Source organism: Manihot esculenta, chromosome 9, assembly GCF_001659605.2.
Source record: "Manihot esculenta cultivar AM560-2 chromosome 9, M.esculenta_v8, whole genome shotgun sequence".
Taxonomy (NCBI): Eukaryota; Viridiplantae; Streptophyta; class Magnoliopsida; order Malpighiales; family Euphorbiaceae; genus Manihot; species Manihot esculenta.
In genome coordinates this window covers 37,367,278-37,394,392 of record NC_035169.2, presented here as the reverse complement: position 1 = coordinate 37,394,392, position 27,115 = coordinate 37,367,278, and the positions used below count along the sequence as shown (strand labels likewise).

The 27,115-nt window shown below is 33.7% G+C and overlaps 5 protein-coding genes across 9 annotated transcripts; 3 read left to right on the top strand and 2 right to left on the bottom strand.

Moving 5' to 3' along the window:
- Positions 1-383: 383 nt before the first annotated feature.
- LOC110623678 (protein NEOXANTHIN-DEFICIENT 1) lies at positions 384-4,877 on the top strand. 3 transcript variants are annotated; one of them, XM_021768692.2, is made up of 11 exons: positions 384-507; positions 1,118-1,229; positions 1,350-1,433; positions 1,557-1,620; positions 1,782-1,828; positions 2,368-2,422; positions 2,974-3,012; positions 3,266-3,434; positions 4,012-4,081; positions 4,164-4,220; positions 4,522-4,877. In XM_021768692.2, exons 2-11 carry the CDS (start codon positions 1,165-1,167, stop codon positions 4,790-4,792), a joined length of 921 nt encoding a protein of 306 aa, XP_021624384.1. In that variant the 5' UTR covers positions 384-507; positions 1,118-1,164; the 3' UTR covers positions 4,793-4,877. The 3 variants fall into 3 exon arrangements, with proteins under 3 accessions (XP_021624384.1, XP_021624383.1, XP_021624382.1); XM_021768691.2 differs by having other exon boundaries at positions 494-657; XM_021768690.2 differs by having other exon boundaries at positions 494-657; positions 1,030-1,229.
- An 80-nt stretch (positions 4,878-4,957) lies between these two features.
- LOC110623677 (serine carboxypeptidase-like 45) lies at positions 4,958-8,022 on the bottom strand. Of its 2 annotated transcripts, none has more exons than XM_021768689.2 (10): positions 7,659-8,022; positions 7,460-7,561; positions 7,266-7,361; positions 6,690-6,782; positions 6,512-6,591; positions 6,087-6,368; positions 5,840-5,964; positions 5,595-5,687; positions 5,405-5,522; positions 4,958-5,308 (listed from the first exon to the last, which is right to left on the bottom strand). In XM_021768689.2, the coding sequence occupies exons 1-10, from the start codon at positions 8,005-8,007 to the stop codon at positions 5,159-5,161; spliced, it is 1,488 nt and encodes a 495-aa protein (XP_021624381.2). In that variant the 5' UTR covers positions 8,008-8,022; the 3' UTR covers positions 4,958-5,158. The 2 variants fall into 2 exon arrangements, 1 of the variants encoding a protein (XP_021624381.2); XR_002489313.2 differs by having other exon boundaries at positions 5,167-5,308; positions 5,405-5,527.
- A 4,331-nt stretch (positions 8,023-12,353) lies between these two features.
- LOC110623460 (DUF724 domain-containing protein 2) lies at positions 12,354-18,838 on the top strand. Of its 2 annotated transcripts, XM_021768417.2 has the most exons (8): positions 12,354-12,950; positions 13,676-14,092; positions 14,542-14,970; positions 15,200-15,427; positions 15,669-15,717; positions 15,789-15,890; positions 17,819-17,908; positions 18,001-18,838. In XM_021768417.2, the coding sequence occupies exons 1-8, from the start codon at positions 12,378-12,380 to the stop codon at positions 18,651-18,653; spliced, it is 2,541 nt and encodes an 846-aa protein (XP_021624109.1). In that variant the 5' UTR covers positions 12,354-12,377; the 3' UTR covers positions 18,654-18,838. The 2 variants fall into 2 exon arrangements, with proteins under 2 accessions (XP_021624109.1, XP_021624110.1); XM_021768418.2 differs by lacking the exon at positions 13,676-14,092.
- LOC110623461 lies at positions 15,897-17,740 on the top strand. The gene is made up of 2 exons (XM_021768419.2): positions 15,897-16,506; positions 16,819-17,740. The coding sequence occupies exon 2, from the start codon at positions 16,919-16,921 to the stop codon at positions 17,360-17,362; it is 444 nt and encodes a 147-aa protein (XP_021624111.1). The 5' UTR covers positions 15,897-16,506; positions 16,819-16,918; the 3' UTR covers positions 17,363-17,740.
- A 3,039-nt stretch (positions 18,839-21,877) lies between the features above and the next one.
- LOC110623424 (coiled-coil domain-containing protein SCD2) lies at positions 21,878-26,470 on the bottom strand. Its single transcript, XM_021768366.2, has 17 exons — positions 25,910-26,470; positions 25,633-25,805; positions 25,437-25,512; positions 25,261-25,302; positions 25,112-25,174; positions 24,914-24,963; positions 24,800-24,827; positions 24,629-24,700; positions 24,388-24,498; positions 24,251-24,311; positions 23,772-23,888; positions 23,499-23,620; positions 23,351-23,420; positions 23,127-23,168; positions 22,928-22,968; positions 22,485-22,611; positions 21,878-22,298 (listed from the first exon to the last, which is right to left on the bottom strand). The coding sequence occupies exons 1-17, from the start codon at positions 26,294-26,296 to the stop codon at positions 22,189-22,191; spliced, it is 1,692 nt and encodes a 563-aa protein (XP_021624058.1). The 5' UTR covers positions 26,297-26,470; the 3' UTR covers positions 21,878-22,188.
- Between the last annotated feature and the right edge of the window lie 645 nt (positions 26,471-27,115).

Below are 27,115 nucleotides of genomic sequence, written 5' to 3'. Positions count from 1 at the left end.
TAATTTAAATATAATATTTTTAGCAGTCTTACTCGGAATAAATTTAAGCTTTTATAATTTTTGTTTTTTTATCCGTACCCAAAACGGGACAACTAGTGATTTGGTCTTGGTAATAATGTAATTGGCGGGGCAGCAGTTGGCTGTGGATCATACCATTATGCTCCCCTAACTATATATTTCACATAATCTACCAACAATAACATAAATTATGCTCTACTCCTTTGCGTCCCTAGTTTAGTCGGTGAAGCGAAGCCCCCGCTGGAATTTGATGGAATTGTTAAATGCGGTTGGCGCCAAAGAAAAAGCTCACTGCTCACCATTTAAAAAAAAAAAAAAAAAAAAACTCACTGCTCACGTATGATAAAATGAATGGATGGATAGATAAATCCTATCCACTTCGCGGCCTCTGATTGCTTTGCTCACTCCATCCCCTCTACCCAATTTCTCTCTCCGGCCCCACTATAAATTCTGTGTCTTCCACACTCTCCCACTCAATTCTTTGCAACTGTAAGCTCGACTCTTCTCACTTCTCCCAGTAAAGTTTTGTTGGTTTTCATAAATATAAGATGGGTTTTGCTTCCTTATTTCTATTAGACTTCCCTTAAAGGTTTACAAGTACCTGTCCAGTTTTCTATTGTGCTACTTTGTCATCCATGGGTATGTTTGTTATGTTTTCTCTTGTGCTACTTTGTCATCCATGGGTATGTTTGTTATCTTACCCTGAAGCATCTTGATGTTCATGTCTTGTGTTCCATTCTCTCAAATTTGAATAAACTGGATATAACAGTTTCTTTATCTTCATGAAACAATTATTGGAGCCTTATGATCAGATATCTCTTGTGTTCATGCAGGAATTTTTTATTCTCCGAATCTTGTCTCTTGACTTGAAATTTCTTTTAGACTTCTTATTTAACTTTTGTACTTAAAGCCTTGATGAACTTGCATGTGATGGGAGTGCCTAGTATATATTTCCAGATTTTCTGTTGTTAGAGAGCATTCTCAAATTGTTTGATTGGTATGATTGTACAGAGACAATGCAGGATGCAGATCTGTTAATTGTTTGTAGAATTCCTCTCATGTCAAATAAAAAGAATGGATATTACTGTATTTTTGTTAGGATGGGTTGAAGTTGAACTGCTGTCGGCATCTCCAAATCTTGTAGTCATGGAAATTGCAGAAACAAAATGTTCGTCGGGCTATGGGAAGCCTCCATGGATATTTAAGGGCAGGCATGTCTCTTACAAATCTTTAATTTACTTCAATTTCTTTCATTTTTCTTTATGGCTAAACTTCATATAATGTACCAGTACCGTACATGGAGATTCTTAATGATCTGTATGTTCATTCAGTGCTTTGTATCAGCTTCATCTTGTGAAAGCAGAAACAGCTAGAGCATTCATTCCACAAGAGTTTAGATTAGTTGAAGCTTTTGGGTATATACATGTTCTTTATACTTTTTGTATGATCATTGTTTTGAACTTTGAAGGGGCGAAGGGGCTGGGATTATCAGTTAAAGACTCCCTTTTTCACCCGTAATTCTTGTGTTTACGCTGTAGGTACACACTTGGTGGCTTTTTTCTCGCTAACTATGAGGAAAGTCCAGCTGGGGCATTTGATGAGGTTGTAGGCTAGGCTAATGTTCTTACTCAAAATTGTTTGCATTGAGTGGTTGTTAAATCAATTCTCGGTGATTGATTTCATCGCATGACAACGAAAATGGTCTGGTTTTTGTTATTTCATTGGTCCCTAGCAAAAGTAACAGTGTTTTTCTCTATCTACAGCTAGTGGTGATTGCGGGAATCGTGTGGAACCCTCCAACGTCCTGCGCGTGAGTTTACCCATCCATATCTTCCTGTTTACAATGATGATGAACAATAAATAATTGTTCTATAAGTGAAAGGTCCCATCTATTTCCTGGTTTAAGTACAACTTCCAGACCCACGGCCTTGGTCTTGGTCTGGGTTTTTATTATGTCAGTTCAATGTATTAGGGCCATCTTGGTCCGACTCTAGTAGATACATATGTGTATTGGGTCAGTCAAGTTGGTAACTTGCATGTGCTTTCTTTTGTTCCACGAATTTTCTATCAAATGAATCATCTTTTGAAATATAAATACCACCAAATTTATCTGCAAGTGGCCTCAGAGCAACTGGTGAAGTTGCTGTGGTCTCATGTTGGTGACTTGGGCATCAAACAAACCATGGGAGTACGTTTTCAGTGTGACCTGGAGCACACAGTTTCCTATCCATTGAACCTAAACCAGAAAGTTACCTTTCTGCTATTACAGGATGTTCTTTTCATTTATATTTTGGAAGTTATCAACTAGAAGTTTGCACTTTTAAGTGGCCCTTTTCATTTTGTCAACAGATGGGCGGCCAGGGTGCTTGTGAGCAGTAATGATGCTTGTGGTCATGGAAGAAAGGTGGAAGGTCACAAAAATGCTTTGCAAATTCTGAAACTTGGCTTCGTATTTAAATTGGTTACATAGCATTTTTCATGGGAATATCTTAATCGTTTGAATATTCTAAGAATATATTCATTGGACTATCATTAGAGTGAATTGATATATCATTAGGGGAGCAATTGCTTTTATAGCATTTTAATATTCTTCTAAAGTGAAAAGAACCAACAACAATTAAGCCTTAAAAAGAAGACGACTACCCCACATGGAATTAGCTGCCTTTTTCTCTCATCTGGTTACTCAAGCAGCTTCCATGAGCTGAGATGGGGATGCCATGTGTGAACATGGTACTATTTGGCCACTGAACCAGAAAGCTTTATTTTCTTTTTTTCTTTTTTTTTTTTTTTTTTTTTTTTTTTGGTGTTTCGGGACTTACTAAAGGATTACAAGTCGTCTAGGATTCAAACATTGAATTCCTGCACTACAACTCGCCCGCTGGGCTACTAGCGCAATGGCATTGAACGAGAAGTAGATATCTTATTGGTCATCATTCTTTCACTCCTTGTTTGCAGGAAGTTGGGCTCCCAAGTCATGTTGCCAAGTTTTCTAAGGTGATACTTCAATTTGTGAACTTCCATTAAACCGCATTTATTACTCTGTTTGATATGCTATATCTGCTACTTCATAACCATGAAATATCATTCTTCGAGTAGGGTTCCTTGTGTATTAGCACCAGGGGCAGATTATGGTTTTACCATCTCTCAGTCAAAGTCATTTACATTTCAAGTCTAAGAGAAATTTCAATCAATTGAATGAAAATGAGACATTCTTATCTTGTTCTGTAATGTGGTCTGTTTCAAGCAGAGGATTGCCGCAATTCCTACGCAGCACATGAGTAAATCCAATCTCTTCCTCAAAATGATTGGTTTGGATACTGGACACTCTAGATCCAAGGATAGGATGGATGTCCAGGTGACTGAAATTACCGGTTCTTCTGCGACAAACATGTGTCACATCAACCTTGCAACTCTTGGTGAGTTGGTTATATTTAAACTTCAATTCTTTCGAGCTAAACTGTTGCTTTGATTCTCAATTGTAGAATTTTCCATGAGAAAGAAACCAAAGGAGAATTTATTGGTGTCATTGTCTTCAAAAGCCACTTAGTATTACTCCTAAGTTGATTATTCCTGTTGCAATGAGATTAGCCTCTCCTTGTCTCGTGTCATTTGAGGAAGTGAGGAACCACTGCTTAGTGCTTACCCTTGTTGCATTACCAGCTAGCTGTTGTAGGCTCGGAGGCTGCTGGTGATTTTGGGCTTTATCATAGGCATCGTAGTTTTCTTATTTATTTGTTAGCTGTGCTGCCCTTACTGAAGATGCAGCTTCTACCCATATCAAGAGATTTAAGATGATTGGTAAGAGATATAGAAGCCTCAAGGTCAGTAGTCCATTTATCTAGGGACTTAATCGCCATCAATCATTAGGCAACAAGTTTCGCGGCAGAAATTTTTGCTGCACAGTTCTGTAAATACAGCGTTTTGTCATTAGAGGATCATAATTGGTTTCATTGCTGCATATTCTTTATTTTTTTCTTTTCCTGATGATATCAGTTCCTGGGCTGAAATATGACAAGTGGGTAAGAGCAGGACCATCAATTAAATTGTCACTACCAAGCTATAGGTAAATTTCAATGTGGTTGTTGCTTAAATGAACACCTGTTTTACTCCATGGCAACTGAAGTATCCATGTTGTGAAAATGCAGTGGACGTACAAAGCATAATCCAAACCTTCTGAAGTATTCCTGCAATATTGAGTGCAGGTATCTTTTCTTTTCTGCTTATAAGTAGGTGAAGGAGTATTCTTCTTTATTCTTCTTTTGATGGAAGAGGCTGTTTCATCTATTTGGGTATATGACATTATAACTTCAATTTGCAAAAACAATCAGATAATATAACAAAAATTCACTTCAAATCTTTTATAGCAGATGAAATGATGTTTTGAAGTATTGGAGATGGAGATTACATTAATTAAATATGTAATGACGCCACCTTTACCACTAGGCTAAGGCGAGAGTTCAGACAAAATGACTATTGAATATGCATTTTTATACAATGTCACAGGATGCGAACAGTGCAGCCTGCGAAAGTGTCAGGCCCAGGTCCTACATCAAAGCATGACACAGAAGAATCTTTGGGCCATCACAAATGCAAATCTGGAGATTCTACTAACGGAGAACTCCTAGATGATGAACAGAGACTAAGCATATCTGTGATGTTATCAAAACCCATATTGGCTTTGCAGTTCAGTTGTTTGACAATGCAGGTTGAAGCCCCAATTGCAGTTCCCCCCTGCCCTAGAAGTTCTGCAGGAACTTCTTTAGTAGTTTCTTGATAACCGCACACATTATACCCCCCACCCAAACCATCCTCCTTGTATTGCGATGCAATGAAATTCATAAAATCCCAAATTGTCATCATTTGTTGATTCTAAGCCTTTATACTTTTCGTAAATTTTTGAAGATTCATTAATTTATTCATAGTGCAGGAAAAAAATGTTTCAAAATTTGCAATAGAAAAACTTTTTTTTTCTTGACCGGAAATCTTTACAAAATTTTTCTATATTCCATAGCATGGACGAATCCAAGAATAAAACAAACCAATGCAATATTTCCTTCTCAGATAATTGTCAGGTACCATTTTGCAACAGCAATCCAACTTTACTTACAATTGAATTTGCATTCCCATCGAAGAATTGATATCAAAATGCTTCTGGTAGAGGCTGCCTTTGCAAAAATGCCTTGAACAGCACAAATGATCTCTCTGGCTGGGAAAATGGAGCTTCGTGAGATGCTCTTCTGATGGTGGCAAACGACAGAATATTGCCATATACTTGAGTCCACCCGCCAACCTGAGGTGAAAAAACCAATAAAATTCCTTCTCCGTTACACCAGCCCCCATATAATCAAATTCTACATTTCTAATTTCTCTATTCAACCGGACTTACCTGCTGTCCTTCAAACCAAACTCTATAAGGAACAGAGGTTTTCAGTTTCAATTCTTCAGCCAATCGTTGGACTAATGTTCGACTTCCGGTCAATGGGATAACAGAATCTTGATCCCCACTGTTCTAAAGAAGCAGTGTTCAGTTCTCATCAACCATGCATAAATCAGTCTGACAAGGCAGGAACATTTACCTGTATACCAAGACTGGGATTCCTGCCATGACGAGTCTCCCCACAGTATGAATTGTTGGTATCTCCAAATCCAGCAGCTCATAATCTAGGATGCTGTGATCAACAAACGGAAAAGAGAAATGGATAACAGAATTGTTTATTCCATAATTTATTCCAAAAGCAAGTTCTGTGAATGGCAGTAACTTCTTAACTGCCTTGGAATCAGTAATGCAGTATAGATATAATGAAGAAGAAGAAGAAATTACTTGCTGCAAACAGTCCATTGTCGGACACCGACAAGGCGTGCATGGAGAGCCATCTGCACATCGAGCCTGTTGAGATAGTTAACTGTTTCATCTTCCACGCATACATCTATATTGTCAGCTACTTGCTGTGTGACCAAAAAGGGCAGGAAAAGACCAGTCTTACAATGAGCGATTGGATGGCTGCTGCAGTGCAGATATCCTAAATGAAAACGAAAGAATAGAACATCAAACGATGGACTCTACTCACCTGGGGACTAAGGGCTTTGGACTGTGAGAGCACTGATGATATGCAGACATCTAGGGTGACATCATACTTGTCTACGAATCGGCTGGTTTCTCTACTCACTTGGCCCATAACCCTTGAGCAAATAGGAGAAACTGAACCTCTGTAGTATTCACTCACATAACGTGAGTAGTTACAAAATGAAGTGAACATTTTATAGGTTGTGTCTGATATCAATCCATGAGACCAGAAGAACTCAGCCCTTGAATTGAAGTCTGTAGCAAACTCCAACACTGGATTTCCTATCTGCAACCAAAATGGACAAATGCTTTACATTGCATCCTTTTATAAATTCAGAAAGAAGGGACTTAAGCTGAATGCTCCAGAATAACAGAAAACTGTCTTAAATAAGAGAAGGGGATCCTTTGTTCTTTGTTGTTACTGCTTACAGCGATTCCTTTCAAATTGAACAGCTTCTGCTTCTTGTTGAATTCAATCATGAGGTCTGCTAGTTGGGGTACATAATGACCTAGTTTTTTTTATAATAATAGGATTAAAGAATTAGACATTCCATTTTCAATATGATTAGACTGGAAAAATAAATTGTTTGTAACAGCAAAGTATTACCGGCATAGCTTTCTCCAGTGAGGAACAAGCTTCTGTTTCTGTACTGTGGGAATTTGATGAACCATTTTTGCAAAAACACCAGATTGTCCCTAGCTATGGATGACAAAAAGACAAACGTAGGTTCAAAATGAAAGGTCTATTGTAAAGGGGACCTCTTACCAACTGAGATACAAAACAACAAAAAAAATAAAGCACGGTAGCCATTATAAATGGTGTATCAGTAAAGCTGAAAGGGAAAAAAAGAGAGAGAGAGATTCAGTCTTTGAAGCTTGTGTGCAGAAAGATTCGAAAGATTTAGAGCACAGGAGTAAAAAAAGTAATACCCGCGAAGTTTATAAAAATAGAATAAAGAAAAGAAGAAAGGGGAAGAACTTGACTTTGAATCTTTGGAACAAAATTACTCCTTCTGCAGTTCAACATAATCCAACTCACAGTTCTTATACTTGCTTCTCTAGCAAGATTACCAAGTAAAAAAATTGGAAAACGAATGTTAAGCAACTTGAGAGTGAAAACAAACTGAAAAGCTAATCAGTACTTCAACAGAAGGAGAAATACCAAAAACTGGCGGAAATATACCTGTGATCTTGTCATTAACATCCGCATAGGAGGAGGTATCAGTGGAATAAGAGAACCCAACTCCAACTGGTGTTTCCAAATACAACATATTAGCTTCTGCAATGCAATGAACATGCTTAACATCTTCAGTTTGTGAATTGTTTAACGGAAAAATACAATCAATAGCACAACCGAAGATAAATGTGAGAACTTGCCCCTATTCCAGCTAAATTGGTTCTTGACAAGAACCTGCCCTCTTGGCCTGAATGGCCCATTTTCAGAAAATGCTCCAACTCCTAAAGAAGAGCAACCTGGCCCTGAAGAAAGCGTCATCAACAAACGATCAAAACCCAAAAGAAAAATCCTTTCTTCCCTATAAATGAAGAAAAATAATAATAACTAAAGCTTTAAGACCTCCATTTAGCCAGAGAACAAGTGGCTTAGAAGCTGGATCTGTTTCTGCTTCAGCAAAGTAGTAGAAGAGAGCTCTCTGGTTTTTCTTATCAACGGTCACATAACCCGAATACTGCTGGAACCCGACTTGAGGTTGACCCGGTAACTGAACAATTCTATCAAAAAGAGAGAGGTTGCACTCTACTCTTACGGAAAAAAATAGCAGAAGCAAAACTAAAGGCAACGCCATTTGTTCCCTTGAGAGACAAAGCATGGTTCCAGAGCAGATGGTAAAGAACCCAGATGGAGATGTGTAAAAAGAAGAAAAGTTACTAAAGGCAGCTAAGAGGTATTGCTTGGTGGGAGGCATTATATAAAGACTAGAAACATAAAAAATAAAAATAAAAAAAAATAATAAAAAAAAAAAAGAGGACATGGTTACTGTGTTTTTGCATTATTTATTATAATTATAATATTATCTAAAGGTGGTCTTAACTTATTTCAGTCTGCAAATGGCCTGTGAACTAAAAAAATAAAAGTTGAAAAGAGAGAATGTGTGCTTTTGAAGGCCTGAACACAGGAATTGCTCATGGAAGTTGCAGCAATACCATGTTGGTTCTTAGTGTTAGAATTATTACGAGTGAAGCCAAAATATAATCATATCAACAGTATCAGCTTGCATGGTGTACATTATACAGTATCTTTCCTTTTCTCTAAGGCAGAATCATTTTGGAAATAGTGAATATATTCCTGAATATCTCATCTATGTCTTTATGCAAAATTTGAAGAAAATGGTTTTATGTAGGAATCATGATTAATGAGCTCAATCAACTATTCAATGTTAAATAGCCACAAGCAATGAAGACTTTCTTTTTGGTTTTTTCCCAATAAAAAGAAGGCTTTTCATTCCACTTTAAGCATGGCCTGAATCATCACAGGAAAAAAAATTACTTTTCTTCTCTTTTTTTACTGTAAAATTCTTTAAAAAATTCCTGACATTTTTATGTCACTCACTCTAAACCCAACGGCCAAAATTTCAATTATTTAGTTTTATTTATTTATTTATTTTAAGTATTTTGGAATTAAAATTTCCGTATATACTCGAATAAGAATCTTTGGAGGTGGTTTACTTTGTTTGACCTGTCTTTATCTCTGGCCAAAGATTCATTTCTTGGGTGGAATTGCGCGGTCCTTCCTTTGTAATTGGCTAGGGCCTAGGGCTAGGGGGGCATGGAAGGACAAAGGCAAAGCATTCCCCTCAGAGTAGTGAGCTTGAAGCAGAATGCATTTGGGTTTTTTCTTTTCTGAAAAAAAAAAAAGCCTGTTTTTCTTTATTCTCAACTTTTATTTCTTTTTCTGCATCAATACATACATTACAGAAAAAATCAATTACATGAAACAAAATCATTAAGTTTTATTTCAGTGATTATTTTCAGAAATGTAAATTGTCAAGTTTGAAGTGCATTCAAAGTGAATAATAAGAGAAATAGCTGGGTCAAAATTTAGAACCCACAAGAAAAAAATGAAGCAGGACTCAAATGGGTTTACAAATTTAGCATTGCTTACTGGATGGATTTGGAACTCATGATAATCTCTGTCTCACATTGTAGCATAATAAGGTAACTTTTAAAAAGAAAATTAAGTGGAAACAAAGATATGGGCAGTGGGTGTGGTCGCCATGGTTGGAATTGGGAAATGAGCTTGGAACTAATAAATCCTAAGCTTTTATGTGTCTTGTAATGGAAGCTAAATATATTCCACTTTATTTCTTCCTCATAACCTTTTGTATGTTTCCTTCCCTTTCAATGATTCCTATTTTTAGTTAATTTACAAAAATAGAAAAAAGAAAGCTTTCTTACTTTCTTAATTTACAATGCAACTTTGGCTTCCCAATTTTCTAAGAAACTAATTAACATTAAGGTTGTTCTACTAAAACCTTAAAAACTAAATGATAAATGAAATGATATGTGCTTTTTCAAAGGGACAATTCACGTAGTCAAGTCTAGAATACGTATATCATATGTAAATATAGGTATTCAACTATATACACATACATTGGAGAAAGACATAATTCAACAAATATGAACAAAAGTTTGAAAAGAGATTAATTAAGCTTGTCCGATGATTTCCACTACTAGCTTTAGCATGTTGCAAAGCTTCTCTTTTTCTTTGTTTTTCCTTGATCACACCAGCCAGCCATTTGTATTTGTAGAGACAAAAAAGCAAAAACTTATACAGAAAAAGTACTCACGCGTATATATAAATTCGGTCTTGAAACCATCTCAACCATGTTTAGCAATTAGCATTGAATCGGACCAAACTTTTGCTGCGGACATCCGATAGAGACTCACGATAGCTTTTCGGGAAGGAAATTTCGAGACGCACGACTTTCAAAAATGTGACGAGAGCCGTAGACCTGTCATGAAATTCGATATTAAAATTCTATCGTTTAAGAGATCAATTTTGTATTTTAATTATTTTTTTGGAAATTTTGGATATTTTCATAATTTTGCATATTAGGGTTTTTTTTTCTATTATAAATAGCTTTCTTTACCTATTAGAAACACACTTTTCAATTTTTGAGAAATTTTAATAAGACTTTTCGTTTTTTAACCTATCTTTTCTCTTATTTTATCTTAGGCAAACGATATTAATTAAAACTTCTGACGGAGTCTAATTAGTCCTTTATCACGATCCATCTACGTTAACTTACTTCCATACCAACTTTTACGATTAGAATTTGGAGAGTTGAGTTCTATCCATTATAATTATCATTTCTGTGTAATATATAACTGATAAAACACAATTTTAGCACACACATTGCTCTATTCTCAATATTGATTTGAGTACTTTCTAATTAATTTTCTATTTTTTGGTGCTCTTTCATATAAAAGCATTGGAGTGAATGACAGATTTGATAAAAAGAATGAAAAAAAAATTATTTGATGATTAATAATTTAGACAAAAGTTGATCTTGCTTTGCACAATAAAATCTACTCAAATTCTCTAGTTGAACAGACAATAATCTAATTAAAGTTTAGAGCAAACATTTGCACAAAGTTCTAACCAAACCACAATTTGCACCAAATTTGAAAAGAGACCAGAAATTGATTCAAGATTTGAAAGAAAGATTAGATATCCTTATTTAAAACTACCAGATCTCAAATGATCTTTTTTTCAAGTGCGGCGTAATATCTTCTATAAATCAAAAAATCTCTTGGAAATAAATTAAATAATAATATTTTTAAAAATAAATTAAAAAGGAGATATATAATTAAAACAATTCTAAATCAGATTTTTTAATAAGAATTGACAGAGATTTTGCTAGGGTTCAACCCCTATAAAATCATGTTTGAGTGAACATCCGCAACATCATCTTCTTTTCAATTGAGTTTTTTTTATTTCTTTTGTATTTTAGCTCTAGTTAGATATACGGTGAAATTTCAGTTTTTTTATGAATGATGATGCCTAAACATTATTATTCATATTTTATTATTATAATATTTATATAATTTTTCTTATTATTTTTACTATTGCATTCTTATTTGACCTAAAATTCATTGTTCATATTTTTAAAATAATATATTGTTAATTTAGATGTTTGAAATTCGTAATTGCTTATGTATTTAACAAGTGTAATCACTAATAAATTGTATGATCAAATTTAAATTCAGACGCGATTTGGTTTGTTAATTAGAATTGTATTTTCCTAATTCTTAAGACATTTGATGAATTAAATTTAATAGACATTCGATTTATATTTTAATTTCACTTTTCATTAAAATCTCTCTTTTGCTTGTTTATTTTTTTTAATTATTGTCTAAAAATTTTAAATGTCAATTTCTTATAAATTCGATCCTAATTCACTTTTAAGGTATTAGCTGGGGTCAAAATAAATGACCTTTAGACTTTGTATGTGGGATCTTTCTTTCCCTTCTTTATACCAAAAGAAAAAAGAAACCCTTTTTCTCTTGTTAATGCCCTTATTTTATTATGAATGAAGATGAACATGCATGCCAATTACAGAAAAATAAATGAAACATTAAATCATTTTGCCTATACCTATATACTTTAGGGGAAGGTTATGGTTTGGACCTGTGACTACTTTTACTCGTATTTTTTTATTAAAAATTAACTTATATTATTAAATTATTTTTAGAATTAATTTTTTAAATATATAGTAAATAAGGGTTTATTAATAAAAAATTAAATAAATTATTAATATATATATAAAAAATATTTTATAATTTAATGCATGAAAGTGAATGGAAATGGAAAAGGTTGAACTGGCTAGAGACATCCAAATCCAAATGATTCCAAAGCCTTCCAACGACACCATTTGACAAGGCTCCCCTTCAGAAATGACAAGACAAATTCCATTCCCAGGAACGGGCTCCACAGAGAAAGCTGCTTCGTAGGGTGGAGAAGGTCACGAATTACGAAGAGTTGGCAGATGAGTTTCATAACTATTGAGTTCATGCAATGCAATAGTGGGACAGCTATTCTGTAAGGAGTTTATAGATACAGGCCTTGGCCCATAAAGTTGGCAATGTGATTCTGTAATGGGTTTATAGCCCACTAGAATGGGACACTTTCGGATGGTTTTGTTCCTGAATTGAGCCCTAAGCCCAAAAGAAATGGCTGGACCTTCGGTCTTTCGGCTTTCGTTGAAAAATGTAATCTCTGGCACGTGGCAGCCAGCGAGAGAAAATAATAGGAAAGCTTTTGACTCCTGCGTGCATGTTGCCTTCTCTCCAAACGCGCCTCAAAGGACAATCCAAGGCAGAGCACATAACCATGGCGAGCAAGGGCAAAGGCAGAGGCAAAGGGGCATTTATAGACAGAAAGACACATTTTTTAAGCGTGGATGCGCAAGTGGAGGTGAGCAGCGACGAAGAAGGGTTCACTGGCGCATGGTATGTAGCCACAATCCTTAAATCACCCTGCTCTTCCAGAAAAAACCCAGCCAAGGGAAAATCCAAGGTCTTTGTTATGTACCATACTTTACTTTCCGATAATGACGAGAACGAGCCCTTGACTGAGTTTGTCGATGCGTCCTACATTAGGCCTCTGCCTCCGCCTCCTGACATTGATCAGTCTTATGAACCAAACGACGTCGTTGACGCCTTCCACCGTGATGGGTGGTGGAAGGCAGTTGTCACTAAAGTTGAAGTTTTGGAGGAGAAGAGCAATTCCAAGAGGTACACTGTAATCTTTGAAAACCCACCTGAACAGTTCGACTTCTGCCCTGCAGAATTGAGGTTCCACTGGGATTGGATTAATGGCAGATGGGTTCGACCCCCAAAGCAGAAGGTACATTCTATTTTATTTTTAATCTCATGTGGGTTCTGCTTCTGCTTTTGCTTTATTAATTATGAAATACTTGCTTCAATTTGTGTGCTGGTACTAAATAGATTATTAGAATAATATGGAATTTAAAAAAAAAAAACTGATTAGTATATTTGCTTCAAGGCTAATACGTTCACTCTGCTTTCTTGTTTCACTCCATTAAATTGTTTACTCAGTTTGATATCCTTACGGCTGCTGATGCTTGTGATTATTGACTATGACTACTAATCTCTGTTGGGCATTTCCTTATCGAACATGCATGCGTTATATTTGGTTACATGCAATGCATTGATCAGGATCATCGATACGTTGGTTTCATATTTCCTCGCTTTCTTTCTCCCGTGATAAGCACCGTTTCAAATCAAGTCTCTTGTAGTATCCTTGCCTTAGCCATCATATTTTTTTTTTTAGTGTTTTCCACAAGAAAAGTTTGTCTTTTACATCATATTCAAGAAGAATAAACCTAATATTGGCTGTCGTGAGGTTTTTCTCTTGCAATTATCAATAAGCAAGTACAGTCTCTGCTAAATATTCCTCGGAAAACGATATTTTTTCTTCTTTGTAGCACAGCATATTCATGTTCTAATATCATGCTCTTTTCCCTCATTCATTTAATCTCTCTCTCTATCGATGTTATTACTTAGATTTTTGACTGGTAAGTTTGATTTTGTCTTCTTGTCCTTTCAAAGAGAATGGAAGGGTTAAATTTTAGAAAAGGCACGGCTGTGGAAGTGAACCTTGACAAGGAAAATTTACACGATGCATGGTTCCCAGCAACTGTTATCGAGGAAGTTGGCTTCAATTCTTTCTTGGTGGAGTTTGGCAGCTCAAGAAACAATTATGAGAATGGCCTTACAACAGGAATTGTTGATTCCTTCCACATCCGGTCTCCCCCTCCTAATTTGGAGGTCAAAAAATTTCAAATCTTGGAATCAGTAGATGCTTTCTGTAATTCAAGTTGGAGGGATGGCTTCATTACCAAGATTCTTACAGATGGAAGGTATAACATCTTTCTAAAACATGCTGATGAGGAGAGGCAATTCAGCCAATCAGAAATAAGGCCACGCCAGTACCTGAAGAATGGCACATGGATTAGTTATTGCAGGGTATTCCGTCTTCTATCTGCTGCATTTTTTGTTCTTGAAATATTGTTAATTGATAACTCTCTTGCACTGTCTTTTGGGACAGATATGCATGCCTACTACATAGACGCACACGCTAATTTGAACTTGACAGAAAGATTCACCTAAGTGACTGGAACAATGTTCTATGTTGCTTTGTACTTTCAAAGGAGTAGAGAGGAAAAGGATAATTAGATCATCCTCATGAAAACCACAATATTATTTTGTTGCCTAAGTTTAAACTAGAATTAGTATTATTGGATGTGAATATGACACTTCTCCCTATATCCCCCACTTATCATCCCTAGTATATATGACTGGTAGTTTGGTGGTACTATTATGTGTAAACCTAGTACAGCTGTGTTGCTCTAGAAGAATATATCTGCAGAACCACTTTAGTGTATGTTAGCTTCAGATAATGGGCTTTGTTTCAGGATACATCAATTGATATACAAAACAAAGAACATCCAACACATGCTGACAACAATGCTGAAAGTCCTGGGGCAACTTTTCATATTGAGAGTTCAACTGCAGAAAAGGATCACTCAGAAGAGAAATCCTCATGCAAAAATTCAAGTAGGAACTCATTGGAGCTTTCAACCCCCTGTAAAGTAAAATCAGCAAGTATGGCAGTGAAGAAGAGGGCACCTGAGATTGAGTACAAACTATCATGTGCTTCCAAGAAGTTCAAAATGGAAAAGTCGGGAAACCCTCTGTCTCCAGTAGTACATCCTGCAAAGTTGATACCAATCAAGACAACAAATCAAGAAGTACAGGTCACAGACAGTGCACCAACTAAATGCTCAACCCAACAATTGGTTGACAATGCTGGATCTGAGAGTCCATTCAGGGGAAATAACATTGTAAGCCAACCTTTTGCTTTTGACATTTGTTAAATAATTTATACTATGGAGAGAAACAAGTGCAAAGACTGGCATAGTGATAATATCCTGTTTTCATCACATCATACCATGAATTTTATTGTTAATAATGTGAACTTTGTGAAGCATCTGGCAAATTTACGTATAGATTCATGGGCTTTCTTTGGATTATTTTATTGAGAACTTTGTTTGGATTATTTTCTGACAATAGGAGCCTAATCAACAAGAAGCTGGCTTGCTAAAATGGAAATTACTACCGAATGCCCAAGTTAGAAGTCAGTGGATTCGAGCAGCAGGTGGAGAGGACAAGACAAGAGGAGATTCTTATGAAGTTACTACTGAAGTTGAGCATGTAGAAAAAGATGCTGAATCTTCTGGTGCCTTAACTGAGGGGAGAAGGGGCTTACCTCCAGAAAATTCTTACCAGCTTCCTGATGAGGTATTGCATGATCCAATAATGTAAAGAACATTCCAAAGAAAGAAGTCTCACATCACTTGGGAAAGTAGCTGCTTCAGGCACGACAAGTCAAGCATATGAAATTGAGAATAATATGCTACTTGTTCCATTTCCCCCCATGAAATATGTTGAATTTTAGAATAATGTGGAGATAATAAGGTTACAATTGGCCAATTTTTCATATCCATACATGTTAATTGCTGTCTGTGCTTTAACTGTACAGGAGGTTAATCTACGGAAAGAAAGTGATGCAATTGGGCAGCGGAAAGCAGGTGCAGATATTTACCTAAATAATGGCTGAATAATTGTATATGGCAAAACTAATTCAATGTGTTTCATGTAGGTGACCAGCACGATGCACCTGGAGATGCTAGCGAAATGAATTTTAAACATTGTGCAGATAAAGAGGTTGAATTGTCTATACTAATAGGTTCGGAGCCTGAAGGTACAAGGGATTAACAACTTGAAATCCTTCTCCATTTAGTAACTTCAGACATGCAGTACAAAATAAATAAATGAGTAGAAGCACCTGAACTAAATATTGAGGTACACCCGTAAGCTATTAGGTTGGTGTACATCTAACCGTTCCCCATTTTGGTTTGTATCTATGCCTATGGTATGAGGACTACATAGATGACTGGTTTGTTGGTCATCTCTCTTACATATAAGAGTCTAGTAGTAGTTAAGGAGGGAATTATATTCTGGTTAGATGTCCAGGGTTGTTACAGATTTGTTAGGTAAGAAGGAATTGGCGGGAACTGCTGTCTTTAGAAGAAACTGACCTATAAAAGGAATGGAATAGCTCCAGGATTGTCATTCTGAAATTCTAATCAATAAGGATCTACTTTCTCGTCTCTCTAAATTCTTCTCTCTTAATTCTCTCTTCTTCTATTCCTCCCTTTCATTTCTATATTTCTTGGCTAATTTCTATTATTCTGTAATGGAGATTCTGATTATGTGACAAGTGGAATAAGAGCTGTTAGATCAGCGGGCAACTACTGGAAATTGTTTCACTGGAGTTGCATGTATGGCAGATCAGTTGAAGTCTTCCCAAATACCAGGTTACTTCTGTTCCTTTCTCTTCCTCCTCCTTTTCTGAGATTTCTTCTTTCTTTTCCTCTCTTCTTCTTATTCTGTTCTTACTTTGCTAATCTACCCTTTTCCTTTCTTCTCCTTTCTTCCATCTCCCTTCCCTCTATTTAGATTTCTTTCTTGTCTCCCTTTCTTGACATTCGTCTTCTTCCTTCTTTCTTGATTTTTCCGAAAATTTCCTCCCTTGAGTTCCCAAATATCAGATCACTCTTTCTTGATTTCTTGTTTTTTGTTTCCTTGAAATTCTTGAATTATGGAATTTGACACAAAATTTTCTTCAGAGTTCAAGAAATGCTAGATAGAAGATTAAAATAACAAAAGGAGCAGTTGGAACAAAGATTTGAAAAAGTGATTCAGAAAGTAGAAAGTTTAGATCAGAAAATGAAAAGATTTGAACAATCAATTCAAGTGAGAAAGGAAAAGATTGCAGTCTTGATTAATGAAGATCAAAATTTTGAAAAGTCTAGCGAAGTACAAGAGTCTCTGTGTGAAACTTCTAATAAGAAAGACAAAGCCATTGAGATGGAGCAGGAGCTTTTTGTTGACAAGTCTAATGTAAGTGAGATCTATGAGGAGAAGAACAACGAAGATGGTGATGATGGGCAACTAGAGTCTGAAATGAGGACAATATTAGTTGAATCTGAAGTGTTTGCACAATTCATTCTCGAAAATGAATTTTTTGGTACTGAAATTATTGGACATGTTCTTGGAAAAAAGAAAGATAAAGGTTTTACAAAAAGTGTAGGTGTTGGAAATGAGTGGCAGTATTTTGGGAGTTCAGATGTGGTTACCCTGGAATTCTTATGGAAGATAAATGGGAAATAGCAAGAAGAGAAAGGAAGAAGGTTTTGACATCAAATTCTATTGTGATCTTGAACGAACAAGCATGGGAAATTTGGAGAAGGAAAGGAAGAAACTTTAGCATCTTCAACCAAGCTTTATCATTTGAGCTAGAGTTGCATTTCTTACTAGCAAAGGAGGTTTTTAGAATGCCAGAACCTCTGCCGTTTCAGTTTCAGTTTCAGACTTTGACAATTCTTGGAGACAGAAATCCACTAATGGGAAAAAGTGGAAATCTTTGTCATTTCTAACTGGGAGAACAGGGATTAGTTTGTTTGATAAGATGGAGGTCCTTCTACACTTCATGAATGTACAATTGAAACAAACTTTTCTATGAAATAACCAGACCTATTACAAGCTTAATTTTTATTCTATCTTTTCGCCAATATTTGTCATTATTCTGACCCTTCCTTTGATTTGTGTTACTTGAATTTGCCTCAGTTTCCTCAGTGGATAACAAAGCAGAAGTCAATGTGGCTATGGTAAGAGCATCCAGTAATGATGATCAATCTCTATCAATATGTCATGAAGGTATATGCTCTGACGACTGTGGGTAACTGAAGCACAATTTTATGCACTCTTGATTTTATAGACCAGTATGCTTGAGTATAATCATTGTGCAGGTAATGGAGAAAGACAAGTTAACAAATCCACACAATCTACTGCAACGATTGTCATGGTGGGCAGTGAGCCAGTGAAGATTCAAACCACGCCTTTCGTTAAGAGCTCACCTATTTGGAAAAATGTTGAATCTCTGGAAGCTTTCAAACGTCTACCACAAAAACCGCATTTTAGTCCTTTGATTGATTGTAAAGAGGCGATCCGGGAAGGATCTGCTATTGGTCATATGTTGACCTTTGCAACTTTGGTTGATAAGACATCCAAGTTGAAAGTTGATGATCCTAGAGAGCTTTTTACGAGCTATTTGGAAACTCTTGCTGATCTGGAAATGCTTGGATTTGATGTCAAGGCAGTTGCAGGCCGTCTTAACAAGTTATTGTGGATCAAAGATAGGAGAGACCAGCTTCAGGATCAGTCTAAAAATGTTCACATTCAGATTGCAGAGTGCAATCGTGAAAAAACCAAATTGGAAGAAGATATTCATGCAATTGACAAGCAGATGAGGGAGTTAGAAGAGCAAAGGGCAATGAGAACAGCAATGAAGGTGATGAAAGATTCTGCAATTATTGCTCTACAAGTGAATTCTAATGCTATCAGTGAAGACATTGTGCACTCCAGTCAAGATTTCGATAGTCTAGCTGCTGCACCATGGTAACCGATGCCTTTTGTTTCTGATTGACCCTTGAAGTTATTTTGGCCAAGATAACCATCTCAGACTTGGATGAAGATCTGTTACGAATTCAAGTTCAAAAGATGGTAAATCTTAGTTGGGCTCTGTATGTAGAAGATTAACGTTTTAACTACTGTGTCAATGTAAGTGGTTATGATCCTTCTAGCTGAGTACTCGAGCAAGCGTTCATTTTTTTTTTATTTTTATTTGGGGGCTGTCACCCGTGGCTCTCACGTTAACCAAATTAGGGATCAACTATTCCTCGTAATAAGATATTGTCTTAAGAAAGTACCAAGAAAATCAGTGGGTAAGAGGCGTTGCAACCCTCCCATCGACCAAGATTTATATCCACATAGACATGAAAGGTGCCCTAAACCCTCCGAGAATCCCCGCAATTAGAAAAGTGCATCTTCTCAAATTTAAAATAATGCATATTTCTACATTAATGTAAAAATTACAATTTAATGTCCCGAGTAAAAAGAAGAGCCTCCCATCTCCTATTCTATGATGTAACATAATTGATTTAAGACTTACAATTGCCAGTTTTTTTTTAAATTGTGGCCTGCGCCACTTCCATGATTTATTTTTTATTTTTTAATTATTAATATATTATAATTAAATATTTATATTATATTAATTTAATAATATTATTTATATTATATTTTTATAATAATAAATACTTTTTTATAATTTTAATATATTAATATTTAATAGATTTTATTATTAATTTTTAAATAAAAAATTATTGATATTATATAATTTCATTTCATAAAATTAATATTATATTATAATTAAATGTATAAAAATAATTTGATTGCAATTAGCTGTATAGAGATAATTTAATAATATGGTAAATATTTATCTATTCATAAATTTTTTTTATTATTTTAATACATTAATACATGTTTAATTACATAATAATACTATTTTATAATTTTTTAAAGTATTTCAATTCGTTATAAATTATTATATTTTATAAAAATATTTTTAATAAAAAAATATTATAAAAATTAATAATTAAAAGACTGCACATAAAAATATTTAAAATTATAATATTATTCTACTATTAAACGTATATAAGATCATTTCATTAAATTAATTAATTAATTTTTTTTATAAATTATAAATAATTCAGTAATCACATAAAATATTTAAAATTATTATATTATTTTGCTATTAAATATTATATGAAAATACTAAATTATTTATAATTTATCAAAAAAATAAATTAATCTAATCACAAAATAAATTTATTATCCTTATAAATTACAAATAACGCGTACAACATTTAATTAAAATATAATTTTATTCTATAATTTTAAATATTAACATATTTTATATATTAATATTTAATATATTTTATTATTAATATTTAAATTAAAAATATTGCTGATCTTATTTAATATTATAAAAATAATATCATAAAATTAATATTATTCTGTGATTATATACGACTCACAATAACAGCCCAATAAAAAATAAATTTAATTTTTATAATTTTAAATATATATATATATATATATATATATATATTTATTTATTTATCTATTATTTTTATTAATTATTTAATTCAATGCTATCGTACATATATTTAATAATAGATAATTAAATTTATAATTAATATTATTTAATTATAATATTATTATAATAATATATTAAAATTAATAAAATATATTATAAAAAATTTATTATAATAAAAATATAATATAAATAAAATTATTAAATTAATATAATATAAAAATAATATATTAATTAATTAATTAATATAATTATAATATTTTAATAATTAAAAAAACATACAGATATTTTTAAAAATAAAAAAAATAATGACATATTATAATAATTATATTAATTTAATAATTTATATTATATTTTTATAATAATAAATATTTTTTATAATTTTAATATATTAATATTTAATAGATTTCATTATTAATATTTAAATAAAAATTTTTGATATTATATAATTTAAAATCATAAAATTAATATTATGTTACAATTAAATATACAAAAATAATTTAATTACGATTAAATATATAAAAATAATTTAATTATACCATATTCAGTAATAATTTTTATTATTTTAATAAATTAATATAATAATACTGAAATTAAATATTATCAGTAATTTTATATATATTTAATCATATAATAATATTATTTCATAATTTTATAAAATATTAAGATGAATTATAAATAGTGATTTTTAATTTATAAAAGTATATAAAAGTTAATAAGAAAGTCATTGAACACAATATTTAAAATTGTAATATTATCGTACTATTAAAAATATATATAATTACTTCACTATTTATTACTTAATTAATTTATTTTTTTAATAAATTATAAACTATCATGTAAAATATTTAAAATTATTATATTATTTTACTATTATATAAAAACGCTAAATTATTTATAGTTCATTGAAGAAAAATAAAGAAATAAATTTTATTTTATTTAATTACGATATAATTTTATTTTATAATTCTAATATAAATATATAAAATGTATTAATATTTAATATATTTATTATTAATATTTAAATTAAAAAATATTACTAATTCTATATAACTTCAATATTATAAAATTAATATTATTTTATAATTAAATATATTACTATAAAATTAATATTATTTTATAATTATATATGATAATAACAGTCCAATAAAAAATAAATTTAATTTTATAATTTTATATATTTATATTAATTTATTAATTAATTAATTTATTTTTTATTAAATATTTAATTCAATGCTCTTATATATATATTTAATAATAGATAAATAAATTTATAATTAATATTATTTAATTATAATATTATTATAATAATATATTATACAAAATTTATTATAATAAAAAATAAAATTATTAAATTAATATAATATAAAAATAATATATTAAATAATATAATTATAATATTTTAATAATTAAAAAATAAAAAAATTTAAATCATACCCTACCCCACTTTGGACCATTCTTAAAAATAAAAAATAAATAAATACCCTAACACCTTTATAACTCGCGCCAGACACCAGACACTATTTTTGATCGCTACCGACTGTCAGACCTTAAATTTCTTCAACCCTAAATTACACTTTTTTTTTTTTATTTTCAACCCTAAATTAGCAAAAAAGCCCAAAAACAACATCATGAAGCAGTGTGCGAGTGTAACCTGAAATGGCATCTTGTCCAGGTTAAGTGGAACAATATAGAAAAACAGAAGAATGAAATAGCAGTCTAGACATCTTCCATCATTGATTTCTCTACAAGAGATTTGTCCGTCCCCCTTGGATCTCAACGCCTCTTTTGTCTGCGACTGAGAGGAACCTACTTTTCTAACGTGTCAATGGTTAGTAGTTTTGTGGAAAATAAAGAACCGGTGGTCATGACTCATGTATCACTTCAATGATTAAGATGTGTTCCAACAAACACAAGTAAATACACACACCAAAATAAAAAAATAAAAAATAAAAACACACACGGACGTTTCCCATCAAGCAGAGCTCTTGAATTGTGAAGCTTATTTCCTTGTTACTTTAGTGGAAGGGTCCTGATCAATTTCATTGCGAGAAGCTTCCCACAGTCGATGCTCTATCCCTAGCTTCCTGAGCTCCATCAGGCCTTGCTCAACTGAACATCCAACACCCAAATTGCTATATTAAAAAATATATAAGGTCCTCACCAAAAATCCTTAGAAGCTAAGGGTCTGTCTACTTCCTAAAATGTCCCAAGTGAAGTTCTGTGACTTAGACCAGAATGCATTTCCATTGCGGTAGGAAATTCGCGAGCAGTAATTTGAGCAAAGAGTAGGCTTACCATCAACAGCATCATGTGAACTTGGTGAGTGTCCCCGGCGGTTGATCCAAAATTGAAGCCGTTCTTTTGCAATGTCGTCCTCTATACCGTTGTCTTTGGCTCTCCTCCAAAAATATGCAAGCCACGCCTGTGTGAATATGTTGTAGATTAATTAGATCCAGTAAGAAACCAACATTTGTTCTTTGCATAGAATCAGTTGTACAAACATAAATATAGTGAAAAATAACTCTGCGAAACCATTTTCTTCACCGAGAGGTGAGAAACCTTAAGCCGTTTGGGCTAGTCACTGAAAGTATCTTGAAGCAGGCAAATGAATTAAAGGATGAAAGAATACAGTACATCCAATAGTCCCAAGATCGCACATCCATCATAAGGGAAGTACATAAAGCTGCTAGAAATTAAAAGAACTGTGAACAGGGTGATTAAAGAGTAAATGCCATCACCTCCTTGAAAAGAACATCTTCAGACTCCTCAGGACACAATTCTGGGAGAACAGATTGGAAACATTATTAAAATCACAATAGTGAAAATATTGGCTGTCAACTTTCTTTTACACAAATGATAGTATGGTGTACCGATATTAATTTCAACAGAATAGAATATTCTAATTGCAAAATGTATAGTAGCAAAAATATGACTTACCAACTGCCTCCATATATTTTGGATCACCTGGTGATTTGATGTCTGAGAGCAACGACAAAGTACACATTCAGAACACATCATCAAAAATGCAGCTAAGTGTAACAGAGCAGGCTAAATAAATGAAATCTAACCAAAAAAAAAAAAGGAAAACAGAAGAAAAGGAATGAACTCACTAAATCAGCAGAGGAATAAAGCTGAATATGTTGAAGTTATCCAACTCTTACCTGAGATGGATAGCCGAGCAGAACTTGCACGCCTTTGTTGAGCCAATGCAAGCACAATTGCATCCTCGACCTTAAATGTTTGAAACAGCATGACATTACAAAAAATAGATCCAGCATTTAGAAAACAAGCAATGTGATAGAGGAAAACCTTCAAAGAAGCAAGCTCTTTCAAGCCCATTTCAACTGAAAGCATACTCTCAATGTTTCCTTCTCCAGTTAGATCGCTCAGGTCATCAGCAAGTTTACTTCTCTTTTCATTGTCATTATCACCTACTCAAAGTTTTAAGAATTAAAGCCTGAATTAGATTGAAATAAATAACACAATGTACACTAACATCGAATCTATCAGAAAAAGGCATCCAGTAATATTGTCTGTGATAGGGCAAAACACAGTAGCTGCAAAATCAATAAGAGGGAAAACCTTTTTCCCAACATTCCTCTTTTGCCTTTTGTCCAGCAGAAACAACAATCTCAAATGGAAGAGGTGCTAAGGATGACCAGTATTCATGCTTTGACACAGCAACATCTGCACAGATACCTAAACATGAAAAAAAATGTCATTGGTGAAATATTGCCAGCAGATGCACACATGACAGAAGTTCAGAGGCAAAAATGAATTATATTATATGCCAACTCCGAATCCCATGAAGATATAGTAGACTAAAGTAAGACATCCCATATCAGAAATCAAAACTAAAGACTAATGCAATTATGGGTTCAGAGGTGACTAATTTCAATGAGATCCTCCAATTTCATCTACACCAAGAAGTCATACACAGAGAATGATGAAGTATAGGATCTGTTAAATTGCCTCATAATCAACAAAAAGAACCAACCAAATTTTGAAAATAGGAAGAAAATTCCAGTGATAAACCAAAACATATCTTCACCAGAAGGTACCATATTTTGCAGCTAAGCCCCAGTAGCGAGCAAGCCAACACCTCTTAAGAACAACTTCTTCCTGAAATACAAATACAGTAAATAACTAATTCTCAGATTATTATAATTGGTCATTCCTGACTGCTCCAAGTACACACCATTTCTTTCTGAGTCAAAATCATCCTTTGTGTCATTGAGCGAAGGGCTCTCACTTCAGATTCAGCTCCATGAAGCTGTTGGACAGCGGCAGTAGCCTCCTCTTTTGCATTCTAATTTGATCAAGAATTTCAACCGCATATTAGAAGTGGTAGAAAAATAAATGAATCAGCTAATCTAACACTAGCAGTGGTGGGAAATCTAACATAAGAAACTCGAGCATTACAAGGAATTGCCACTTACCTCCACTTCAGATCTAATAGAGGCAACTTCCTTATCCACCATATTGTTTTGTTTTGCATCCTTGAGTGCAGCCTGAAGGAATAAAATGGAAACATAAAAGTTTAAATTGCTAAGCCAAAGTAACTGCACAATGACATTTAGAATGGAACAAAACTCAAGTATCCCCATTACCTCTCTTTGTCGCAATGCGGCTTCCTTTCTGCAGATGGAGGTGGAGCATGTCATAACAAAAACATTAAGAAAAATAGAAAGCCATGAAATACCGTTGTTAGACCACCAACTTACCTGCTCAACAATTTCGCTTCCAAAGATACTCCTTCGCCAAGAGAAGCAACCTAAAGACCCATAACATGCAGTAAAAGGCATGTATCACTGAAACCTTTGGGGTAGGAAGGAGGTAACTATGAGTCTTTCAATAGTTACGCCCAAAGCCAACAAACTGAATTAAAAACGTCACCTACCAATGCGGAAAAAAACAATCACCTGCTTCTCAAGCTCTCTAACTCTGGCCTCTGCTTCCTTGCACCTCTCTTCCTCAAGCCTGAGCTGTAAAGTGAAATCGGGTTCTATTGTACTAAATAAAGTGAATGAAATATATATTTTTAGCAGTAGAAAATGCAAAATTATCACACCTTCTCAAGGATATTCTCATTCTCTTCTTGGAGCATATCAAGCTGCAAAGAGGAGCCAATCCTTCATTATCGTAAAACCAACAAAAAAGCAGCATTTTGTATCTCTGATTTGAGACTCATTTTATAGTCAAACACAAGTTACACAGACAGAAACTTAACATGTATTATTAACATACTTCATCGCGAAGAGCAGACGCCTCGCGCTGACCTCCTGTATCTTTAGAGTTAGAGTGTCCCATATCCGATAAGAATCTGCAATCATGGATGCCAATTCACATTTTAAGTTATTGAATCACTAAATAACACAATTCTTATTCAGATTACTCAACTGTATAAGCAGAAGAGATATTGCAATGTCAGAAAAGGTTCTACCTTTTACCGTCTCTCTGTCCATTTCTGGACGGCTCCATTGGTGGTAGAGAAACTGCAGTCCTCACCGATCCTTTACTGGGTGGCACTGGCGGTGCTGTTCGAAGGGACATTGAGGACCTTCCGGCCGATGTTGAACGAGCCGATGGAGTTTCCTCCGCCACGTTCCGAGCCAACTAATTAAAATACAAGAAATTCCCATTAGTATTCTACTTCACCACAACTATACTAAAACTCAATCCTTCACTCAAAATGCAGGGGAAAAAAACTGAAAACATACGGCAGGGGAAGGAGATCTAGTGATCCTGCTAGACGGAAGCGCAGGTTTAGTAGTAGTAGTAGTAGTAGTAGCAGCAGTAGAGTTAACATTCCTGGAAAATGAAAGAGGAGGAGGTGCACTATATCTAAACCCTAGATCGTCATCATCTTCCTCGTCATCGTCTGTGGTTTGAGAGGCCATGACCTGAGCCAAGCGCTGAGCAGCTGCTTTGGCAGCGAAATTCTGGTTTCTCTTGATGGTGGAAAGTCCACTAGCGGAAGAGGAGCGCGAGTGGTGGTGACGTCCAGGAGACATTGTCACCGGAGAAGAGGGGCCAGAGCCGGCGGCGCTGGATTCGTTGCTCCATTGGCGCGCGTAAACGGGGCTTTCTGTTCTGTTCCGGTCCATAAAAAAAATAAAAGCCGAGATAGAGAGTGAAAGGAAACGAGTGATGTCTGAAATTTGAGGAATGCCTAGATCTGCGTGTAATAAAGAGAGAAGATAGCAACACACGGCGTAAGAGGAGAGGAGAGGAGAGGAGAGAGACAAGCGGGAGATGTGTCGGTCTCACACGGGCTTTTGTTGGGCGAGTAGAACGATGAAGTAGATTTTTTTTCTCAAAAGTCTCTCTAAGTAAATTAATTTATTTTTTACTATTTTTTTAAATTGCATATTATGAATATTATTATTTTTTTATAATTCAAAAATTAATTTATTAATTTTTTTACGGTAAATATATTTATATCATAAGTTAATTTTATAAAAAAATTCCTGTAAATATATTTCGTGTAAAATATACATATTTAAAAATAAGGTATTTTAAATAAAATTACTAAAAGTCAATGTAGGATTAATTAATAATAATCAAATATATAAATGAATATGCTAATAAACAAATAACTGAATAATTATTATATAATTTTCCATATAAAGGAATAATATGTTTAACTTAAAATTCTGTATTGAGGGTATTCATGCCGCGATTTTTATGTGAAAAAAAAAACTTATTTTTTGCTTGAACTCTATAGAGTTGAGTACTTAGTTGATATGAGAAGGCAATTAATCATTAAAAAACAAATTATATTCAAACATAATACTCGCTTATATGACCAATAATTAATATTTAAATTTGACCTAATTAATTATTTCAAAATAACATAACGAAAATAATAAAGGAATGAGAAATAATTGAAATTATTAGGATTTTTAGACCATCTTCAAACAAAT